This window comes from Pteronotus mesoamericanus, unplaced genomic scaffold (genome assembly GCF_021234165.1).
Source record: "Pteronotus mesoamericanus isolate MK-2021 breed Mesoamerican mustached bat unplaced genomic scaffold, CSHL_Meso_final contig_105, whole genome shotgun sequence".
Classification (NCBI taxonomy): Eukaryota; Metazoa; Chordata; class Mammalia; order Chiroptera; family Mormoopidae; genus Pteronotus; species Pteronotus mesoamericanus.
Genome location: NW_026555006.1, coordinates 15132349 through 15148317, shown reverse-complemented (window position 1 = coordinate 15148317; position 15969 = coordinate 15132349). Strand labels below are relative to the sequence as shown.

The 15969-nt window shown below is 36.6% G+C and overlaps 1 protein-coding gene and 1 non-coding gene across 2 annotated transcripts in view; one reads left to right on the top strand and one right to left on the bottom strand.

The window, feature by feature from the left end:
- Positions 1–15969, bottom strand: part of PDE4B (phosphodiesterase 4B) — a 515450-nt gene that overhangs the window by 402287 nt on the left and 97194 nt on the right. Inside the window, exon 3 of the mRNA XM_054574329.1 lies at positions 14627–14862. Coding sequence (XP_054430304.1) covers positions 14627–14862 — 236 coding nt within the window. The remainder of the gene's footprint in view (positions 1–14626; positions 14863–15969) is intronic.
- Positions 11396–11502, top strand: LOC129071485 (U6 spliceosomal RNA). The gene has a single exon (XR_008529261.1). It is a non-coding gene; the product is annotated as a U6 spliceosomal RNA (small nuclear RNA).

The following is a 15969-nucleotide window of genomic DNA, read 5'->3' as shown; positions in this document are numbered from 1 at the left end:
CCTCCAGAGCCTCTAAGGAAGGATCCTGCCTTACCCCTTCCACCCCTAGTAACTCCGAGGGAGTCCTTGGCTTGGGGCAGGGCAACTCCACTATCTGCCCTTTGTTTTATCTCTACCTGTCTTTCCTCTATGTCTGTATCTATATCTAAATTTCCCTCTCCTTGTAAGGGACCACCTTGTTTCAATATGAGTACAACTTAATTAATTACCTCTGCAATGACCTTTTTTCCAAATAAGGTCACATTCACAGGTATAAGAGATTAGGATTTCAATATATATCTGGGGAGACACAATTCAACCCATAATAACATCCCAAAGACATGACAGAAATCAGTGCCACTCTCAAAACCTTAAAGGATAAAAGAGTGGTAGTCCACAAATAGGACCCTCTTTAATATAGTAGCCTGGCCCCTGCAAAAATTAGGGATCACAGAAGATTACAACGAGCTGCACAAGTGAACTCAGTAGTCACTTCAATTGCTGCTACTGCACCAGACGTGATGTATTTACCATAGCATATTACTACAGTCTTGGCTGCCTGGTATGTTGTTATTGAACTCACAAATGTTTTCTTTCTCATTCTTTTCAGGAAGAAAAATCAAAAGAAGCCCCCATTCACAAGAACAGATAACAGTGCCATTTATAGCCTTGCCCCAGGGATGTGTTACCTCTCCTGCTCTCTGTCACATATGGTCCGAAGAGCCTTTGGTCACCTGGATGTTTGCAGATCATCACATGGTCCATTATATTAATCATACCTGATGAGCAGGAAGTGGCAGATATTCCAGATGCCTTAGAAAGTCACATGTACTCCAAAGGGAGACAAAACCCAGAAAGATTTAGGAGACTGGCACATGGGTAAAGTTTCTAGAGGTCCAAGGTTCTGGGCATCCTGGGATATTCACTCCAAAGCAAAAGATAAGTTATTTCCTTGTATATCCAGCACTAAAAAAAGAAACATAATGCTTTATAGGACTCTTTGGGTTTGAGAGACAACATATAACACAATTGAAAATACTGCTATGACCCATTTTTCAGACTATGTAGAAAGCTGTGGAGTGGAGCCTAGGGCAAGGAAAGTTTCTGCACAAGGCCCAGAACTGTGGCTTGATCCACACCATCAACGATACTGAAATTATTTGTGGAAGCACAGTACATTATGTACAGAGCAAACTCCTAGGGTACTAGAGAGAAGTTATGACGTCTGCAGCAAAGAAGTATCTATTGACAAACAACTCCTGGCATGCCTTTGGGCCCTGATGGAAACTGAGCATCAAACCATGGAAACTCAAGTGACATCAAGTGACCCCCTGGCCAAAACTGCCCAGTGCTAGCTGAGTACAGTGATATACAAGAAACGGTTCCTATGAGCACATTTCTCCCAAGTCCATATTCTGTGACATCACTCCTGCAGCTTGTATTCAGCCACGATGGAAATATTAACACCAGAGACGTCAAAAAATGCTACAAAACCAAGGTGACATTTTTCAGAGATGATTACCAGCATATCATTGATATTAACATATCCAACAAGTCATAAAGTTAGGTGGCCTCAGCAACAATCCACCATAACATGGATGTTACACATCTGGAATCAAATACGAGTGGATCCAGGGAGCTACACAAATATATGTATGTCCCAAAACATCATGTTAACTGTCACTGTTACAGTAATGCTTCTCCATCATTTCCCATCTATGAACTCATGATAGGAAGCTATCATGAACTACTGATGAAGAAGAAAAAGAGAGTTGCAACCTACTGAATGAGAGAAAATATTTGCAAATCACATATCTGATAAAGGGTTAATATTCAACATATATAAAGAACTCATACAATCCAATAGCAAAAAATCAAACAATCCAATTTAAAAATTGGCAGAGGGTAGGAATAGACATTTTTTCCAAAGAACATATACAGATGGCTAACAGGTACATGAAAAGGTGCTAAATATCACTAATCATCAGAGAAATGAAAATCAAAGCCACAGTGAGTTATCACCTCACACCTAATAGAATGACTATTACCCAAAAGACCAGAAGTAACAAGTGCTGGCAAGGATGCAACAAAACAAAGGGAACCCTTGTGCACTGTGGTATGAGTTTCCTCATTTTTTTTTTAATTTAAAACTAGAGCTACCATATGATCCAGCAATTCCACTTCTAGGGATTTATCCAAAGGAAACAAAAACACTAACTCAAAAAGATGCATGCACCCCATGTTCATTGCAAAATTCTTTATAATAGCCAAGATATAAAAACAACCTAAATGTCCATAAATAGATGAATGGATAAAGAAAATGTGTGGAGTAGAAGGGGGAGTGGGCAAAATGGTAAAGAGTCAAAAGGTAAAAAAGTCCATTTAAAAAAAAATTAAGCCAAGGGGATATAAGTACAGCTTGATGACTCTAGTTAATAACACTGTAGCACATGTTTGAAAGTTGCTTAAAGAGTAAATCTTAAATGTTCTCATCACACACAAAAAAATTCTGTAACAATGTGTGGTGGTGAATGTTACTAGACTTATTGTGATCACTTTACAGTGTATACAAATATTAAGTCATTACATTGAATACTTGAAATGAACATAATGTGTCAATTATACCTCAACTTTTAAAAACAGAGTCTTTATTATGAAACCCTATACATCAGTGATTATACTTTGGTGAAAGCTATTTTCGTTTGGTTTGCTTTACCTTAAGGAATAATGTCTACCTCACAAGGCTGTTGTGGAGTTTAATTTAGATAAAATAGGGGCTAGGAAAGACAGTATGTGCTATAAAGTACTATGGTAAGATTATTATCTATATTGTAAACTATTACATCTACTATTAGAATCATATAGTCTAGATCCTCTCATAAGCACTTTCTATATAAAACCTGTACTTCTAATATTCTAATGTAATGTTGACTTGATCAATCCCAGAACATCCCCTATGCAATGAGGGGTGGAGGGGATGCTGCACGATTTTAAATATCTGCTGTCCATTAGTTCACAACCCTGAGGTGGGGAGCCTAGGGGGAGAGGCAGGGGAGGGGAGGGCTTTGCGAATCGCTGACTTGTAGACTGCAGTGCTTGATGCACACAGCGGAAATGCACTTTCTGTAGTCAGAAGATTTCAGTGGGCGGTAAAAAAGCCTGGTAAACGCTGAACAGATGTGTGTGTCATCAACTTCCCCTCCTGACACCAGCTTTTGTCGAATCGATGGCATTTGTGCATAGCATCTGTGGGTATTTTGATCTTTAAAACAGGGTTTCATGATTTGTCGTTGAAAGGCAGCCCAAAAGTATAAAATATTTTTATTGAAAACCGCATCCGACCATAAACTTGTGACAGACTGTGGGAGCCATGAAGTACATCCCCTGTTTCAGAACCGCCACCACCTCAGCGCACTGACAGCTCTCCCGCTTTGGGCTAATGAGCACAGTTGAAATGGCTACCCGCCTTGCAGCAAAGCATCAGGAAAATTGGCACCATTGTCCCCCACAGAGGTGATAGCTGGGGCAGTGAACACTAAAGACATCACACCTACGTTAATAGGTGCCCAAATAGAATCAGCATGTTCACACCTGAAACATTAAGAGAAGCAAAGTGCAGCCTTCAGGCAGATGGAAGTGGGAGACAAGCAAACAGATAAGTATAATTTTCTTTGAGGAAATAACAAAGGAGAAGCTGCAACTGTTTCTTATGAAAAAGTGCACTATTAGGAAAACCCTGAAACAAGACTCCCTGCCTTCTTTATCTCTGTGCCTCTTTCTAAACTGAAAATGTAGCTGACAGCAGTTGTATCATTAAGATGTGAGCATTCTCAAAGCAGTGCCATTATCTAGCATGGGGAAATTTCAGTCCCACAACAGGTTGGTTGGCTTGGCATGAAAAAATGCCCCAGACATAAACTCATGCTTGGGGGTCTTGACAATACATGCCTTTGGCTGAAAGAGAGGGCCCACTTCCCCTTGTTCTTAGCAGCTGGCCTAACCTTCTGCTTCACTGAGAAAATTTAGGCTGGCATTCTCAAACCATAGTCCCCTGGTGAGTTCCATAAGTATCACCCAAAATCTTGTGAGAACTACATATTTTCAGGCCCTATCCCTAACTCTCAGCTCTAGGGTTGAGATCCAGTGATCTGTTTTTCACTAAGTCTTAGAGGTGATTCCATGTAGTAGACTATTGGACTACAACCAATTTCCACCTTTGGAGATGAGGTTCTCCTATTTCTTTTTGTCATTTCCAATGTATTCATTCTGCCTTGGATTTACATATCTCAAAAGAAGATATTTCTAATCTTATCCAAAGTTCATCTTCTCCTGTGTACTCCCCCTACTGTATTCTATATCAATTACTGACCACCTTCTTATCTTCAGTATCCTCCCACCTACTGGTTCCTTCTGTTCAACATACATGAGTCTCTACACTGTAACACTTCTTAATCTTGTCCACCCCAATTAACTTCCCGTCTCACCCTTTCCTTTCACAAACAGCTTAAAAAGTACTATTTTATTGCTATCCTTTCTTCCTAGGCTCTAATTTAAGCTTTCTAAAAGTTTTATTTTATCCTCTAGTCTTGCTTATAACATTCAGTATACATGAGAACACAAGTGCTTACCCGACAGAATTAGAGCAGTCATTACCAATGCATCGCTGTGCGTTCCTCCCCTCCCCCAGCCTCCCGGTTCATTCTTAAACCTAGTGCGTTCTGACTCCATAACTCTACCAGTGTCCACTAAATTAAATTATCCAAAGGTCTTTTCTCAGTCCCGATCTTGCTTACACCCTATCTATCATCTAGCTTTCATCACCAACCTTTCTGTATGGCCTAATTTCTCCTTTTGTAATAATTCTCTTCTAGTTCTCCTGCTACGTCTCAAACTGTTTATTTTCTGCCTTCTCCCTGTCTCCTTCCCCCTTATTTGGTGCCATGATGTTATTATTCCTTAGGTTATAACCTTAGTTTAACATAAAAATTGACATTAATTAACCTCTGCATGCTTGGTTTGGGCAATCTTACTCATTTTGTTGCTCCATTGCCATTCGTATATCTATGATCTCCACACTGTGATACAGACACATGTTTTTAACTGCTTCCAATGTTCTAGTACTTTAAACTCACCCTATTCAAAACTAAGCCCACGATCTTTCACTTCATACCTTATCCCAAACTCTACCCTGTTTGGGGGGTATTATATTTATCCAGTAGATCGTGCTGGAAATCCCTGTGTAATCATGGCTTCTCCTTGTTCCTAATTCACTTCAGCTGAGCACCAACTCCCATCCGTCAGCCTAAAGGTGCTTACATTTTCCTCTTCCTTGTTATTCATGCACTACTTCCCTGCTCAAACCCCTCAGCATTTACCATCTACCTCTCTCTGAAAGTCTCCACTCTATATTTCCAACCTTCAGCCTTTTCTCTTTTCAAAACCTCTGCATTGTCTCTTATTAACTTAGTATCTTACTAAAAGACAGATATACAAAAAACTTCAATGGCTTCCATATATTAATTTGGATAAAGCCAAAATTCAATACCCTTCATGTTCTAACTCCTTCCCACTTTTTAAAATTCAGATTTCCTACCTTTTATTTAAGCCATATCTCCACACATACCTTCTGACATACCCTACATACCCTATGTAAACTTGCAGTCTTTCAATATGTCACTTTGTCTCAAGTAGTCATGGTGGTGTTCATGCTATTTCCTCTGCCTGAAATGTTATTTCTATTTTTGTCCAACAGAGAGATGCCCACTCAGCTTCAAGGTCAAGGACAAATATCAGCTTTCACTGTTGCTTCTCCCTCCAAGGAAAAATTAAATGCTCCTCACCAGTATTCTTATTGTAAAACTACACATATTGAATATATATTAATTTTCTTTCCTCTACTTTTCCCACAAAAGCCTGTTGAAGATTAATTCCCTTCTTTTTTGTCAATACTCTCTCCTGAGTATTTAGAAACAACTTATCTTTTAATATATCTCTCTTGTGTTGTTTTTTATTTCTAGAATACCATATAATTGGAATCATAGAGTACGTTGCCTTTTCATACTGAATTCTTTCATTTAGCAACATGAATTTAAAGTTTATCCACATCTATTTTTGTGACTTGATTGCTTATTTCTTTTTTATCACTGAATAATATTCCATTTTATGGATATATCATAATTTATTGACTCACATATTAAAGGAATCTTCATTGCTTTCAGTATTCGGTGAATTTTTTAATAAAACTGTATAAAAATTTTTGTGCAGGTTTTTGTATGAACATAAGTTTTAATATCAGTTGAATAAATACTTAGGAACATGACTGCCAGATCATGCAGAAACACTATGTTTTGCTTTGTATGAAACTGCCAAACTGTCTTCCTAAGTGGCTGTGCCATTTTGCATTCCCACAGCAATGAGTCAGAGTTCTTGTTGATCTACGTTCTTGTCATCAATTGGTATTGTCAGGTTTTTTTTTCTATTTTAGCCATTTTAATAAGCGCGTAGTTCTCTAATGGCAAATAATTCTGAACATCTTTTCAGATACTTGTTTGCCATCTGCATTTTTTTTTTTTTTTGTTAGTTGTCTCTTCAAATCATAGGCCCATTTCCTAATAGGATTGTTTTCTTATTATTAAATTTTTTTAAGTTTCTTGTATATTTTGGATACAAGTTCATTATCAAATACATGTTTTGCAAATATTTTCTCTTAGTTTGTGCCATGTGTTTTCATTCTCTTCATTGTCTTTCATAGGACAGCAGAGCAGACATTTTCAATTTACTTAAGTCCAACTTACCATTCTTTTCTTTCAATAATCATGTTTAATGATGAATTAAAAAAAAACTTGTGGCCCACCCTGGCTGGTGTGGCTCAGTGGATTGAGTGCTGGCCAGCAAACCAAAGGGTCACTGGTTCAATTCCCAGACAGAGCACATGCCTCAGTTGTAGGCCAGCTCCCCCGAAGGCGTTGAGTGAGAAACAACCACACAACAACGTCTCTCTCCCTCTCATTCTCCCTCATTTCCTCTCTCTCTAAAAATAAAAAAAAAAAAATATTTGTTTAAAAAAACTTGTGGCCCAATCCAAAGTTACCTAGTTTTCCTCCTACATTTTATCTTCTAAGAGTTGTATAGTTTTGCATTTTACATTTTATTCTATGATCCATTTAGATATAATTTTTATGAACAGTGTAAGGCTATATCTAGGTTCTTTTTTTTTTTTTTTTTTTTTTGCACATGGATGGCTAATTGTTCCAGCACAATTTGTTGAAATGACTGTCCTTTCATGACTGGATTTTTTTTTTGCTCCCTTGTTAAAAAAACATTGACTATATTTATAGGTCTATTTCCAAGCTCTCTATTCTGTTCCATTGATCTATGCATCTATTCTTTGCCAATATAATGCTATATCGATTACTATAGCTTTATAATATCTTTAAGTCATGTAGTGTGAGTCTTTCTTCTTTTTTAGTATTATGTCAATCATTCTAGATCTTTTTCCTTTCATATAAAGTTTAGGGTCAGTTCGTTCACATGTACAAAATAGTTTACTGGAAATTTTATTGAAATTGCATTAAATTTATAAGTGAAGGTGGGAAAAATGTATCCTAAAATTTTTGAATTTTTTAATATAAAATCACAATATACCTATTTATTTAGGCCTTTTTTGATTTCTTATCAGAATTTTATAATTTTCTGCCTATATATCTTGTACATATTTTAGATGTATCTAAATATTTTTTTATTTTTATGCTATTATAAATAGTATTTGTTATTATTACTATTTCAAATTGCAATTTTTCATTTCTAGTGTGTAGGGAAGCAATCAATTTTATATATTAATCTTATAATCTGCAACCTTGCTAGACTCATTTATTAGTTCAAAAAGGTTTTTTTTCAGAATCCCTTGGGATGTTCTGCATAAACAATCACATCATCTGTAAAGAGTGTTTTATTTCTTCCTTTTTAAACTGTATACCTTTTATTTCCTTTTCTTGTCTTATTGTACTTGTGAGGACTTCTAGTATAATGTTGAATAAGTTTCATCAGACCAGACATTCTTACTTTTGTTCCAATCTTATACAGAAAGTATCTAGCTTCTGACTATTAAGATGTTAGCTGTAAGTTCTCTATCGAGGTCTTCAAGTTGAGGAAATTCTCTTTTCTTTCCAGCTGGATGACAGTTTTTATCATAAATGGGTATCAGATACTGCCAAATACTTTTTCTGCATCAACTGATAGGATTATGTAATTGTTCTTCAATCTGTTGGGATAGTAGATTGTATTGACTGACTTTCAGGTGTTGAACCAGCCTTGCATAGCTGGAATAAATCCCACTTGGTCAGGATATATAATCCTTTTTATACAATTTTGAATTTTATTTGCTAATTCTTTGGAGGATTTTTGTATCTATGTTCATCAGAGATACTGGTCTGGAATTTTCCTTTCTTGTAATGGTTTTGTCTGATTTGTGTGTTATGGTAATGATGGCCTCATTACTGTCTACTTCAACATTCTGGAATAGACTGTGGAAAATTGATATCATTTCTTCAATGATACATTCTGTCTATTTCAATTTTCTGGAATAGATTTTGAAAAACTGATACTATTTCTTCCTAAAATATATGGTGAATTTCATCAGTGAAACCATCTAAGCCTGCAGCTGTCTTTCTTGGTAAGTTATTAATATTATAGTCAATGTCTCTAATAGAAATAGGCATATTTGTGTTTTCTGTTTCCCCTCTGTGAGTCTGGGTACTTCGCATCTTTCAAGAAATTAGTTTATTCTATCTAAATTTTCAAATATCTGGGCATAAAGTTGCTTACGGTAATCTTTTATTGTTCTTTTACTCTCCATGAGATCAATAGTGATGATTTCTCTTTTGCTTCTGAAGGCGGTACTGTGTTTTTTTTCCTTTTCATTGGTTAGACCTACCAGAGTTTATTAATGTATTGATCCTTCCAGAAAACCATATATTGATTGCATTATTTCATCTATTGTTCTTCTGCTTTCAATTGCACTGATTTCTACTCTAGTTTTTGTTATTCATTTTCTGTGGCATATTTTAGTCTTGAGTTGTCCCATTTCTTTCTAATTTCTTAAGATAGAAGGCTTACTCATTTTAGCTTCTTCATTCTTGTCAAATATATATTATAATGCTATAAATTTCCCTCTAAGCACTAATTTTGCTATATCCCACAAACTATAATAAATTATAGTTTTATTTTTACTCTGTTCAAAATATTTTTCATTCTCTTTTGAGATTTATCTTTGACCCATATGTTATTTAGAGTTTAGTTGTTTAATCTCCAAGCATAGGATTTTCCAGCTATCTTTCTGTTATGGGTTTCTTGCTTAATTGCATTGTGGTCTGAGAATACACTTTGTATGATTTTTATCCTTTTAAATTTGTTAAGGTGTGTGCTTAGTACAGAATAGTTGTATCTTGGTGAACATTCAGTGCAAATTTGGCAAGACAGTGTCCTCTTCTGTTGTTAAATGGAGTGTTCTTAAAAATTAATTAAATCAAGTTGATTGGTAGTGTTGTTCAGGGCAAATATATCTGTAATAATTTTCTGCCTATTTGGTCTATTAGTTATTGAAAGGGTAATGTTGAAGTCTACAACTATAATACTGTATTTATCCATTTCTTCTTGCAGACCTATTAGGTTTGCCTCATGTATTTTTGATGCCCTGTTGTTAGGTACATACACACTAATGACTGCTATTTCTCCTCATGCAATGGCTCTCTATATCCCTGATAATTCTGCTTGATTTGAAGTCTTCTTTAACTAAACTTAATATAGCTACACTAACTTTTTAAAATTAATACCAGCATAGTGTATATTTCTCCACTGCTTTGCTTTTAACAAATCTAAATCTTTATATTTAAAGTGATTTTCTAGTGAATGACATGTATTCAATAGTTGGGTCTTATTTTGTTTATTCACTTTGTCAATCTCTGTTTTATAATTAGTGTATTTAGATCACTGGTATCCAGATTTAAAGTAGTTATTGATATAGTTGGGTTCATTCCTATGTTATATTCATTGCTCTTATTCTTTGTTCTCCCTTCTTTTTCTGCCTTCTCTGGTTTTAATAGAGCGTAATAAATAATTCTATTTTTTCTCCTCTCTGACAATATTAATTATACTTTCTTTAAAAATTAATGGTTTCTCTAGACTTTTTAATATGTGTTATTAATTAATATAAGTCTGCCTTATGGGATAGCACAGGTGCTTTAAAACAGAATAGCTCATATTTCTCCCTCCTGTCCGTTATAGCATTGCTGTCATTCACTTCACTTGTCCACAGGTTGTATGTTATTACTATAATTACATTACCAGTCATGTTTTATAAAGAAAGATTAGTTAAGAAAACTAATGTTATTTGATTCTCATTTATTCCTTCTCTTACATTTTTTTCTTTATATAGATCCAAGTTTATGCCCTATATCATTTTCCTTTGAACCAAAAAACTTCTATTATCATTTCTTTCAAGGCAGGAGTGTTGATAATGAATTACATTAAGTTTCATTTGTATGAAAAATGTTTATTCCCCCTTCGCTTTTGAAGAATAATTTTGCTAGTTACAGATTTATGGGTTGATGGGGTGGTGGCATTTCTTTCGATACTTTAAATAATTGACTCCACTCCACCACCTTCATGCTTTCATGATTTCTAACAAGAACTTTGGTGTAATTCTTATCCTTGCTCCTCTCTGCATATGGTTTTTACTCTTCAGCTTCTTTCATGATTTTATCTTTGTTTTGGGGTTTCTGTAGTTTGAATATGATATGCCTAAGTATAGGTGTTTTGGTATTTATCCTTATTGGTATTCCCTAACCTTCCTAAATCTGTGGTTTAGTGTCTGTCATCAATTTTGGAAAATTCTCAGCTATTACTTCATATTTACTTCTGCTCCATTGTCTATTCACTTCTGTTATTCTAAATATGCATGTTCCACCTTTCAAAATTGTCACGTGATTCTTGGACATTTCTTCATTTGTCTGTTTTAGGTTTGGGGGATTTCGTCTCTGTTACATTTCAGTTTGGGAAATTTCTTTTCACCTGATTTCAATTTCAGTGATTCTTTCCTCAGCCTTACCCAGTCTACTAATGAGCTCATCAAAAACATTCTTCATTTCTGTTGCAGAGTTTTGATTTCTATCATTTCCTTTTAATTATGACTTAGAGTTTCCATCTCTCTGCTTTACACTACTCATCTCTTCTTGATTGTTGTTTACTTTTTCCATTAGAGCCCTTAGTACATCATTAGTCATTTTAAATCCCCTTTCTGATAGTTCCAACATCTGTGTCATATCTGGGTCTGATTCTGCAGCTTGGTTTGTTCCTCCAGACTGTGTTTTTTCTTGCCTTTTAGCATGCCTTGTAATATTCTTGTAAAAAGCTCCCTATAGTGTTACTTTGGCAGCACATATACTAAAAATTAGAATGATACAGATAATACTAGCATGGTCCCTGTGCAAGGAAGACATGCAAATTTGTGAAGCATTTCATATTTTTTTAAAGCCCAACATAATGTATCAAATAAGAGAAACTAAGGCAAACAGGCCATTAATATGAAGTTTCATCTTAATCTGGATAGGGCTTGGCTGCATTAAATGTTTGTTACAGCTGTGGATGCTGAAGGCTTCAACTGCCCAAGTGATTAGACATTATATAACTTACTAAGTGATCATCCTGATTAATTTCATACCCATCCTGATTAATTTAACCATATCCATATGGTTAAATAACTATAACCATATATAGTTATTTGAATATTATTGATTATATTCCCTACGCTCTACTTTACATCCTTATGATTATTCTGTTACTACCAATTTGTACTTTTTAATCCCTTCAAATTTTTCATCCATCCCTCTAATCCTCCTCCCATCTGGCAAACTTCAAAATGTTCTCTGTATCTATGAGTCTGTTTCTGTTCTGTTTTGTTGTTTATTTTATTTTTTAGATTCAATTGTTGATAGATATGTATTTATTGCCACTTTATTGTTCACATTTTTCATCATCTTCTTCTCCTTCTTTAAGAATACCCTTTAACATTTCATATAATACTGGTTTGATGCTGATGACTTCAGCTTTGTCTTGTCTGGTAAGCTCTTTATCTGCCCTTCAATTCTAAAGGATAGCTAACCTGGGTAGAGTAATCTTGGTTGTAGGTCCTTGCTCTTCATCACTTTGAATATGTCTGGCCAATCCCTTCTGACCTGCAAAGATTCTATCGAAAAATCAGCTGACAGTCTTCTGGGAGCTCCCTTGTAGGTAATTAGTAGCTTTTTTCTTGTTGCTTTAAGATCCTCTCTTTGTTTCTACGCTTTTGCATTCTAATTATGATGTATCTTGGTGTGGGCCTCTTTCAGTTCGTATTGTTTGGGACTCTGCACTGCCTGGTCTTATATGTCTATCTCCTTCACCAAGTGAAGGAAGTTTTCTATCATTATTTTTTCAAATAGACTTTCAGTTTCTTGCTTTCTCTCTTCTCCTTCTAGTACCCCCATTATGCAAATGGTGGTATGCTTGAAGTTGTCCCAGAGCCTCCTTACACTGTCCTCATTTTTTTTTGGTATTCCTTTTTTCTTTTTTGCTTTTCTGATTGGGGATTTTTGCTTTGTTATATTCCAAATTGCTGCTTTCATTCTCACCTTCATCTGCTGTACTGTTGATTCCCTGTAAATTAGTCTTCATTTCAGTTAGTGTACCCTTCATTTCTGACTGGTTCTTTTTTATGGTTTCTGTGTCCTTTTTTATGCTGTTGAAGTTCTCTCTAGGTTTATCTACTTTCCGCCTAAGTTCACTGAGCATCCTTATAACCAGTGTTTTAAACTCTGCACCTAGTAGATTGCTTGTCTTCATTTTGCTTAGTTCTTTTTCTGGAGTTTTATTCTGTTCATTCATTTGTGACATGTTTCTTTGTCTCCTGGGCTTGGTAGAGTGGCCTAACGTAGTAAGTGTTCTGTAGGGTCCAGTAACACAGCCTTCCCATTCACCCAAGCTAGGCACTCCAGGTGAGCCGTCCCCCACCCACAGCCCTATGCTGTGTACACCCTCCTTTTGTAGTTGAGCCTTGATTGCTGTTGCACATCAGTGGGAGAGCTTTACCCCCAGCCAGATCAGCTGCAAATACTGCCTGCAACCACCTTGAAGAATCAGCTTTGCAAGGCCCACCCCATGGAGCAGGGTTTACTTCAGCAGGGCTTTGGTACCCACTGAGTCTGCCCCTTAAGTGTGTCACTTGTGGAGGTGGTTGGGTGGTGCTTTGATGTAGTCTGAAGCTGTCCACCAGGTACACTGGCTCTGGAGCCTCCAGGGAGGTGCCAGCCGCCTGTGTTCTGCCTCGGGCCACTTGGCATGAGCTATAAGGCTATCTGCAGACAGCTGCTACTTGAGCTGGGTTTGAAGGTGCCCAGGAGAAGCCAAGACCAAACAAAGACCAGCTGCCACTAGTGCAGGGCCTGGGGCATTTAGCAAGAGGTATGGGACACCTCAAAGCCACATGTCATATTTGAGAGATTTTAGGAAAGTCTGAAGCCTGAGTCTAGATAGGCCACTCATATGGAAGAGCCACTAGAAACAGCTTGTGTGGGTCCACATGTTAGTAGGTGGCAGGGTCTAAGAAAATCACTAGGGCTGGGCAAACAGTGTGAACCAAGTTGATGGAGACTCAGATATGGTATCTGCTTGCTGGTTCTATAGACGAAGGGCTCAGAAAAGTAACAATGGCCTCCTCTAGCATTTCTGTCTGTAAGAAAGCTGCCCCTCCAGCTCTTGCTTTAAGGAGACAGTTCAATCCCATTCATAAATTCCTGGAGCCTTTCAAGCTGCTGCCCCAGTGCTGAAACTCAGAAGGAGTGTGTCCAAGTAAGTCTGTACAGAGGCCCTTTAAGAGAAATGCCTGGGACTCCAAAAGCCCTTTGTCTCACTCAGCCACAATCCTTACTGTTTTTTACAGCTGGAAGTTATGGGGACTTCTCTTCCTGTCACTGGAACCCTGAAATGGGAGGCCTGGTGTAGGGCAGAAACCCCTTACTCCTCAGCAGGGTCCTCCACAGTCAAGATTTCACACCCAATTTTTATAGCCACATGTGGGTGTGGGACTAGACTGTTCTGTGTTTCCACCTCTCCCACAAGTCTCGATGTAACTTTTCCTTTATATTCTTAGTTGTAGGACTTCCATTTGGCTAGATTTCAGGCAATTATGAATGATACTCGCTCATCAGTTTAGTTGTAATTTTGATGTGGTTGTGGGAGGATGCGAGTACCACATTTACATACAATCCCATCTTGATTAGAACTGATAAAATATTGATTTACTAAATTAAAACATATTGACACACACTAAATAGTTCTTCTTTAAAAAAGCCATAGGCAATAATTTTGCTTTCCCTTGACATTAATAAAAACATATCTCATTTCTTTCTCAATAGCCTCCTTCCAATCTAAAGAGGTAGAAAATACCTCCACTGTTTAAAAGTTCTCTTGTTCCCACCCAAAGGGAAACAAATGATCAAAATGTGTATAGCTTTAGTCATCCCACAAATAACTAATATTTTAATAACAGGAAACTGTATTGAGAATAATGAGAAAATCAAACTTAGAATTGACATATAATTTTGAAGTTACTCACCATTCCTGGCTTACAGTTGTGATAGCAATGCTTGGAAGTGCTGTCAAAGGCAGCGTGGTTGGTCTGGAAATGCCGTCACCGTCAGGAGTCCTGGCCCTTTCACTCTGTCTTTGGGACAGCGGTGGTAACTGTAAGTTTCCTGAGCAGCACCTTCTCCCTCTCCAGAGGTCAATCCCAAGTGTGTTACTAGAACTGTAGGATTTACTCAAGCTATATTCAAAATAATCTTTAACATTCTGGAGGAACAACAGGGAAAGAAAAAAGGAGAAAAAAAAAGACAATTCAAATAATAAAAATGATGCGCAGTGGAGTAAAATAAGAAACTAAATGATCAAGTTGTCACTCAGAAGGTCCTGAATCATCATCTCACGATCAGAATCTAACAATGATGTCAACAGCTTAATAGAAATCAAGAAATGGGGGAGGTTAATTCACACCTTTTACAATAAATATATCCGTTGCATATTCATGGTCATCTTTAGGACGGTAGATAATATTTCCCATTTATGGCATCTGGATTGAAGGGCTATCTCCTTTCTCTTTTTAAGAATTTTCTTTCTTTTTTTCTTTTTTTCTCTTTTTTAATTTGCTAAAATGAAAGCTTATAATTAAAAATATATTTAGGAAATCAGTGATATTCTACAACATGGGAACAATCTTTACTGGCTAAAGTATAAAGTTTCTAGTTTAGTGTTTTAAAGTAAAAATACTTCCTATCATAGGACAGCAAGACGGAATAATTATTATGGGTGACTGCTATTCTTGTTCCAGTAAAAGTTCTTCTTGGGGGTGAGATTTCTTTTTTCTGTTATTCACATTATATAAGAGATCAGAAAAAGAAGAGTATAATTAATTCACTCCTGGGCTGAACTGCAATGTTCAATACGCTCTGATGCTGACATAAATGAAATTCTCGTGAGAATATAAAAAGCATTGTACTATAACCAAAGATAAGAGTTATTTATTCTTCCTCTAATACTCTTGGTGACTGTGGTTCCTGGTACTGTTGGGAGTAGGGGTCCCAAATAAGCTACTGCCTGTTGTACCATATATATCAGCTCAAAGAAGAAAATGTTACAGCACTGCAAATGGCCACTGATAGCAACTTGGAGTTTCAAAGATATAATTGTCATTCTCTACTTATCTTAACAGGGAATAATGGGAGTCTTACCATCAGGCCAAGGTCTCTCACCTGAAAGTCATTCTGTGCTTATTAAAAAAAAACAAAACAGGTACTTTCTACTAGCCCTTCAAAATAAACAGGAGAACCTGGCGCTAGACATCCTCAGATTTAAACATGTTCTCTGCCCCACCTTCTCCATCCATACCTATCCTGGTTCATA